The 8,095-nt window shown below is 43.3% G+C and overlaps 1 protein-coding gene across 2 annotated transcripts in view; it reads left to right on the plus strand.

Annotated features, from left to right (window-relative positions):
• Window positions 1-7,090, plus strand: part of LOC109512923 (6-phosphofructo-2-kinase/fructose-2,6-bisphosphatase-like) — an 11,462-nt gene extending 4,372 nt beyond the window's left edge. For both annotated transcript variants that reach the window (XM_019865030.1, XM_019865031.1), the window contains exons 2-14: window positions 248-373; window positions 453-549; window positions 623-689; window positions 1,824-1,898; window positions 2,059-2,115; window positions 2,395-2,516; window positions 2,585-2,792; window positions 3,424-3,570; window positions 4,198-4,302; window positions 4,904-5,033; window positions 5,109-5,171; window positions 5,239-5,303; window positions 6,952-7,090. In XM_019865030.1, coding sequence (XP_019720589.1) covers window positions 248-373; window positions 453-549; window positions 623-689; window positions 1,824-1,898; window positions 2,059-2,115; window positions 2,395-2,516; window positions 2,585-2,792; window positions 3,424-3,570; window positions 4,198-4,302; window positions 4,904-5,033; window positions 5,109-5,171; window positions 5,239-5,303; window positions 6,952-7,011 — 1,322 coding nt within the window. In that variant the 3' untranslated portion in view covers window positions 7,012-7,090. The remainder of the gene's footprint in view (window positions 1-247; window positions 374-452; window positions 550-622; window positions 690-1,823; window positions 1,899-2,058; window positions 2,116-2,394; window positions 2,517-2,584; window positions 2,793-3,423; window positions 3,571-4,197; window positions 4,303-4,903; window positions 5,034-5,108; window positions 5,172-5,238; window positions 5,304-6,951) is intronic.
• The last annotated feature ends 1,005 nt before the right edge of the window (window positions 7,091-8,095 follow it).

Below are 8,095 nucleotides of genomic sequence, written 5' to 3' on the forward strand. Positions count from 1 at the left end.
AATTCAAAGTGCACGGCAAAGTTCAGAATTCATTTGAATTGGCACGAGCTTGTACTCAATCAATTTGGCCTTTTCCAAACAAAGTAAACCGTGTCACAGAATTGTTCTTGATTGCTGTCCACACCTGAGAATCGTCCAGAAGAGACCCCAGAGGAGTGTACCCAATAAAAAAATACCAATTATATGTCATTTATCCTACATCGTGCTTGAGGGGGCTCAAATTGTGTCTTTTTGCCTCCGTGTCTAGCATCAGTGCCGCAGCTCTGCAACTCTCCTACACTCATCGTCATGGTGGGCCTGCCAGCCAGAGGGAAGACTTACATCTCCAAGAAGCTCACCCGCTACCTCAACTGGATCGGGGTTCCTACAAAAAGTTGGTTTTGCAGCCTCAAACAAAACAGCTCAGCGTGAACTAGGCTCCGCCTTTGCTTATTGCTGTTCATTCCCACCAGCGTTCAACGTGGGCCAGTACCGCCGCCAGGCCGTCAAAACCTACGAGAACTTTGAATTCTTTAAACCGGACAACGAGGAGGCCATGAGGATCCGCAAGTACGTATGGACTGACAGCTCAAAGCGACTTGATGATGCGTTGAAGAAATCACAGATGTGCCTTGCTTTGCAGGGCGTGTGCGGCGGCTGCCCTCAGAGATGTCACTACCTACTTCACAAGTGACCAAGGTCACATCGCGGTGAGTCGGACCAACGCTCAAATTCTCACACACTCGACTGAAGTGCACTCATGCACACACACTGCTGAAACACTCTAATTCCCGCCAATGAAAATCTCTGAAAGACATGACACTCAACTGAAACATTCTCACATCCAACCTCTCTCAAACACATTGAAAAAAAATCTCTGACTCGACTGAAATGCGCTAATTCACACACACACACACACACACACACACACGCACACACACACACACACACACACACACACACACACACACACAACTGAAATGCTCCCATCACACACACTATGTTTGATGATGACCTGCTGTTTGAGGGGATCTCGGTTGTGTGGGTTCACGTGAGGTAATCCTCATTCATGTCCCTTAATGGCCTTTCATATCCATTTGTGGTAGTGAGTTACAAGCGTCTCTCCTTCAACTTATAGAATCATCCTTCCATCCATTTTCCAAACCGCTTATCTTCACAAGGGTCGCGGGCGTCCTGGAGCCTCTCTCAGCTGTCTTCCGGCAGTAGGCAGGGGACACCCTGAACTGGTTGCCAGCCAATGATACAGTAAACAGATATACAGTATACAAAGGACCATTCGCATTCACAATCACACCTGGAGACAATTTAAAGTGTTGCATTAGCCTGCCATGTGTGTTTTTGGAATGTAGGAGGAAACTGGAGTACCCGTAGAAAACCCACACAGGCACGGGGAGCACATGCAGACTCCACACAGGAAGGCCAGAGCCAGAATCGAACCCTGCACCTTTGCACTGTGAGGCGGACATGCTAACTAGTCGATCACCGTGCCGCATGTCTGGAGGAAGAACCAATCACATGCTACTTAGTTCGAAGTGCAGATACTTGAGTAAAAGGCGGTTAAAAGCAGCAGTGTACCGGTACTTAATCTTCTACTCTTGTACTTTTGAACTTAATCTGCTAGAAAGTTGAAGTTTTAGTTGGGAGACCTGCTAGATTACATTTTACTAATGGATATTCTTTGACAATGCTTAGAGGCACAATAAAGAATCTTCATTTTCATCGTTATTTTTTATAGATGTGTTTCCCTTTGTTTTCACTATTATCACTGGTATGGAAAACAAGTGGCAAGCTCAAAGGCTTGATAGCAAATGTGCCTTGTGCAGGTTTTTGATGCCACCAACACCACAAGGGAGAGAAGGGCAAACATCCTCAGCTTTGCCAAGGAGAGAGGCTACAAGGCAAGTGCAAGTGGAATCATGAAAAGGATCCACCACCATACTCTGCTCTATCGTGTGTGTGTGTGTGTGTGTGTGTGTGTGTGTGCGTGTGTATACACGCACTCGTGCATGCGCGCATGCATTTTCCAACACGTTGTCTTTTAAAAGTGTTTGTGTCCAGGTTTTCTTTGTGGAGTCAATCTGTGATGACCCAGAAATAATTGCAGAGAATGTTCAGGTCAGAACCCCTCATCACTTGTCCGCTATTCACAAAAGAACAGATCCCGCGGTCCCATACTCAGAGTCTTTTGGTTCATCTTGTTAGGTCGTTTCACCAAGCGAAAATATATGGTGCTTCTTTGGGAAGCAGACCAAAATTGTTCCGTACATTTTTGGTAACAGTGCATTTTAGGATAATCATTACCCAAAAGTCAAATATGTCAAAGAACGCTTTGTGAGCCGTGTCTGGATACTCCGGTGCCCTTTATTAAGTATCCAAAACGCATGTTCTTCGCAGCAAGTGAAATTTGGGAGTCCAGATTACGTGAATCGCAGCATGGAGGAAGCCATGGAAGACTTTGTGCAGCGCATTGAGTGTTACAAGTCCAGCTACATGCCGATAGACGACGAAAAAGACAGGTGCTGAGTCAGGATAGAGAATGTTCTCGGACAAATTTGCATCTCTCAAGTTTGTTTTCATTGAACAGAAAGCTCTCCTACATCAAGATCTATGAAGTGGGTAAAAGATACCTGGTGAATCTGGTCCAGGACCACATCCAGAGCAGGATCGTCTACTACCTAATGAACATCCACGTTGCACCGAGGTCCATCTACCTGAGCCGCCATGGGGAAAGCCAACTCAATCTTCTTGGTCGCATCGGCGGAGATTCTTCTTTGTCTGTCAGAGGATATGAAGTGAGTACCGCGCACCGAAACACTTGAGGGATGGAAGACGACTTGTGTCTGGTTCAGATGATGAGATTTTAGCCCCATTCTTGGCCCCATTTACTGTCGTGAACGATTTTCCAGATCTGACCCAGCATATTTTGTCAAAATTGACAAAACTCCTTTTCTCCCCATTTTTGGGAAAATGCATCTTGATTTTTTTTTTTTTTTTTTAATCAGCATTTTTTCAAAGAAATTTGGGGCCGTTCATTTTTTTTTCTCTCAACGCAAGTCAATGGCCGCCAATTATCTGCGGCTTTTAGATTTTCACACCTAATCCCTATTCCCGTGAGTAGCGGTGTCGACTGTAATCATGTTGTTGATACCGCAGTTGTTGTGCCCATTGTTCTTACATCCCTCACCTCTTCATTCTATTTTTTCTATCTACCCTCTGTCTTCTGAGCCTGGGTTCTGTTTGAGTTTCCTCCCTGAGAGGGAGACTTTACTTGACTCCGCTTCCGACTTCTCGCATGCGTCGGGTTTAGTTAGTTGATTAGCTCCCATGTGCTTCTCAACCTATTCAATGTGCAGAGTGCCTTGAAATAACTTCTATCGGATATAAAATTGACTTCACTTGACAAGCTCAATTCCTTGTCTACAGTATGCTGCTGCTTTGAAGACTTTCATCCAGAGTCAGAAAATTAAGGATCTGAAGGTGTGGACCAGCCACATGAAGAGAACCATCCAAACTGCACACGCGCTGGGCGTCCAGTATGAGCAGTGGAAAGCTCTCAATGAGATCGATGCAGTAAGTTCCATTCGGATTCAATGAGGCAAGTGAGTGAAATCAGAGTGTAGTCCTATGTGCTTCCACCTTTCGTGCAGATATAACTTGTCAGTGCAACCTTCACTTTCTATAAAACAAACGATGCTTCTCATCCTGGGTAAAGTAATTGCAATATCTTGAATATACTGCAGATTGTGTCAAATACAGTATATGAGTCTTAGGACACTATAGTTGAACAAAATTACAGGTTTACTCAGGTTCATCTGTTTATACTAGCTTCAGTAAGGAGATTGACAGTCGCAGACTCTGTCATATCGGAAATACGATTTCCAACCCACATTCACAAACTTAAAAAAAGAAAAATGACTCTCTATACCGCTCAGCATCATTCGCTTATCATAAATACAGTAGCTCAAATATACCACAGCAATCAATCATCATCTCCAAAATAGGACAAAATAATAACAGTGGCAACAATAACATGTGCTTGAAATCTTATCAGCCTTTGGTGTCAGTTGGTGGTTTCTAAATGTTGGGTCCAAGAACAAAAACTAACCACAGTCTCAGGAGGAAACAGTATCGATTTTTTTCAATGTGCAACATTTCCTCTGTTTGAATTGTCTTTTTTTCCTTTCCTGCTGCCCTGAGGGTGTGTGCGAGGAGTTCACTTATGAGGAGATTCAGGAGCATTACCCCGAAGAGTTTGCATTGAGGGACCAGGACAAGTTTCGTTATCGTTATCCAAAGGGCGAGGTAAGTCCTCCACCGCTGCGGACTTCATAAATCTACGCAAGTGCCACATGTGGAAAGACGTTCATTTTACTTGGAAATGGGCAAATGCAATTTGGTTGAAGAAGTGGTGACTCCTGCCATGACTGTGTAGTTGTAGACCTTTTCAGACAGGTGCTTTACTTTATTTCCAGGTAACGCGTGAAAACTAAGCCAAAAATGGACACGAGATCAGTTCCAAGATCAGGGCTAAGGGAAGCATACAACCATTTTTTTTTTCAAATACAATACAAATCACCTTGTTCTGCTTGCCAAGGGAGCTAATTGAAATTTCCAGATTATTTCAGGAATTACAGGATGTATGTTCTTTATGTCCTGAAGCTCTTCTTTCCCATATTTCAAAGGGAATCCCCCCCCTCCCCCAATACAAAGCAATGTGTTCATTGTGTTCTATTATGGTAAGTTTTTGATTTCCGGGGTTCAAACAAATATTTTTCAGGTAAAGAGATGTTCTCTTATGTGGCTTACGGCAGTTTCTGCTTTGGACCTTTCAGCTCAGTTCGAGGTGACATTGCCTCGAAAAAGTAGAGAAAAGTTCTCTGACACGAAGTTCTCTATGTGGCAGTCCTACGAAGACCTGGTCCATCGCCTGGAGCCTGTCATCATGGAGCTGGAGAGGCAGGAGAATGTTCTGGTCATCTGCCACCAAGCAGTCATGCGCTGCCTCTTGGCCTACTTCTTGGACAAGCCTGCAGGTACAAGAGTCATCTCGTTCTCTCGTGGTCATATTCCTTCATAATCAGTCAGCCTCCTTTTGCTTCTCTCTCAAGACCAGCTGCCCTATCTTAAATGCCCCCTCCACACGGTGCTCAAACTCACACCAATAGCCTACGGTAAGTGTTCGCCATTGGACAGTGCCGTCCCTCGGTCTTGATGCCCCGTTGTTCTTCTCGGTTGCAGGATGCAAAGTCGAGTCATTTTACCTCAATATCGAGGCTGTCAACACGCATAGAGACAAGCCTACGGTAAGAACAAACGAACAGCTGTCAGACGAGACACTGTGTTCAAGAACTAGTCCATACGGGTGTCTTTCTTTCTTTGGATGTGTTTTATGTGAATATCCGTGTTCATCACGTGTGTGTTCCTTGCTTGTTTTGGTTGCGTTTTGATTGTTTGTCTCTCTGTGGCTGCTTATCAGAGGCTTTGTTTCTTTTCGCTTTTAGATTTTGATTTGACTTGCTTGAGTTCAGTGATTACTGTGAGCATGAATTCAAGTTTCTACATTTGTTGAAAATAGCCAGCAGAGCCACCTGTACAATTCAGTATAATCAAATCAATACAAAACGTTTCAAAGGCAATAGCAGCAGGTTTTGATTGTAAAATTCGGTGCAATTTCGTTATATTTTTATAGCAAGAGAAGTTGTCACGGGGCACGTCAAGCATTCCTCACTTATTAAAAGACCAACTGAAGTCAACATGAAGCAAGGCAAGAGAGAGAGAGAGAGAGAGAGAGAGAGAGAGAGAGAGAGAGAGAGAGAGTATGAACTAGTTAAATATTTATAGAGGATCAGAGAGTGTGAGTGTGAGAGAGGGAGAGAGTGTGAACACGTTAAATATTTGCTCCTGGATCAGATTGGAGGTAATTGTAACCAATGACAGAACCCAGGATGTTTTTTTTTTCACTTTAGTCCCATTTTAAACCTAGCCTCATCCTAGCCTTGTCCTAGCTAGTGCTAAGCTAGTTTGTTTCTCAAGTTTGCAAACTCCCTTTGGTTTATTGCTTTGATGGCGTGAGAGGCCAACAGCAAAGTAACCATGAAGCTATTGATACACTGCCGAGTTGGGCTTCATTGACTGACTGCTTAAGCGTTGAATTTATTGTTCATTAGCCAGCCTAATATACCCATACACTTGCAACTCCTTCTGGGTATCCGCTGACCGCAGTACGTCCTCAGCTTTCACGTATGTGCACTCCCCACATGGACACACCACATAGTGGGGGACATGAGCGCCATCCAAACATTCCTCTCTGATGACAAGATGCTATGACTGGTTCTGACTCAAATGGGAAAATTATGATTCAGCGTTCGTTTTCAACAGCCAATTCACAATGCAATAAGAGTCACCAGTGATTCGTGCACAGCCCGATTTAACATATACCCAACAAAGAAGTCCTGGATCGCACACGGTTTCATCTGCCACACCCGGTGACAATCAGACTAGTTGAGGATATATCAGGAACAAGAACTGCAGGGTGCTTGGTTTCCTTGTCATCACTTGCTTGGATTTCTTCAGCCAAGTCTCTCAAGGCTCTTTTAGTGTCTTTGTGTGTGTTTGTTTAACTGCATGACTGCATTACACAATACAGTACTGCCTCATGGTACTCCGGGCACACAGGAAGGAGCAGCACACAGATTTGGATTGCAGCATTAAATCTTGATGCACTAAGTGTTAAATTATTTACATTCTAGTTTTGTCATGACTCTTTTTCATTACATGCAAGATGATAGATTGTTATTTTTTTTCCTTATTGAAAAACAAAAGCATTTCATTTTTATTTAGGGGAGGAGGTGGCATTCCATTCACTCGGGTGACTTTTATTTTTGTTTTCAATGGCAAATTCCGCCCTTATGTGTCCTTGTTGAAATCACATTTCATATGTTGATGTTGTAGAATGTGGACATCAACAGGAACCCAGAAGAAGCGCTGCAGACAGCTCCTGATCACATTTGAACAATGTGCCGTGCAAATGGCAAAGACGAGATACGGCTGGCATCTCGGACCTCGTTGTGGAATCCACAAAGCAGTTGCCTTGGCCTTCAAGCCTCCCGTGACGAGCAGCTTGAAGCGCTCGACATCGAAGAGCAGCAGCTGGAAGCTTGATTGCGTGACTGCATTTTCTACATGACGTGAAAGCATGTCGTTTGAAGGGCAAACGCTATCTTGCAGGGATGACTTCCTGTGTAACTCTCAAGACATATCCAAAGCAAGTTTGACACCTATTTCAAAAGAGGTTTAAGAAATTTAGCATTTAGCATGAAGTTCACCAAGAAGGACATTGACAAAATAAAAATAGCAACTCCAAAACAAACTGACCATTCCAAAAATATGCAATCAAAAATATTCGAAGTGTGTGAAAATATGCTGGTCATGGTGTTTTACCCTCCTCTGATACGCTTTGAACCATGGCATGCCATGCATTCAGTGTAATAACATCATTTCTGATGATTGCTAACCACAACCAGCACAATAGAAATGCAGTAAACCGCTGCCAATTTGGGGTTCTCTGTCGAGACCATCCTCGGTTATTTGCAGAAAAACTCACCTCGGCTCGTGGTGGAAAAAAAACACATAAAACGATGGAGTGGGGATAACAAATCAATTTGTTCACTCAAAGCACAGTGACTGTCTTTACGAGTGACATCTCATCTATGGAATCACCGCTGAGCCAAACATGTTTTGTACCAGCCGTCCCAGAGTGGTTTCTCATGACCTTGTGTGACTGAGCCAAAGCTTAGCATGTTTGCCAGTAAAAAGGAAACCACCACCTATTTATGTTTGCCTAGGGAACCTATCCTCATTATTTGCACAAACTTTCCAACACTGTTAAATAAAGACATTTATTGTTTTAGTAGATCCGCAAAAGGAAATCATGTCTGTCAACTGTCATCTTCCTGGTCCTTTGCTAAAATCTGTACCAAAATGTTCAACTGTCACGTGTATGAATAAATAACGTCGAGATTTTGCTTTTTTTTTTTTTTTGTTACTGTACCCTTTTTTCCAGTAATAATAAGATATCCTTTATTTCTCCCACACT

This window comes from Hippocampus comes, unplaced genomic scaffold (assembly GCF_001891065.2).
Source record: "Hippocampus comes isolate QL1 unplaced genomic scaffold, H_comes_QL1_v1.1 scaffold124, whole genome shotgun sequence".
NCBI classification, from domain to species: domain Eukaryota; kingdom Metazoa; phylum Chordata; class Actinopteri; order Syngnathiformes; family Syngnathidae; genus Hippocampus; species Hippocampus comes.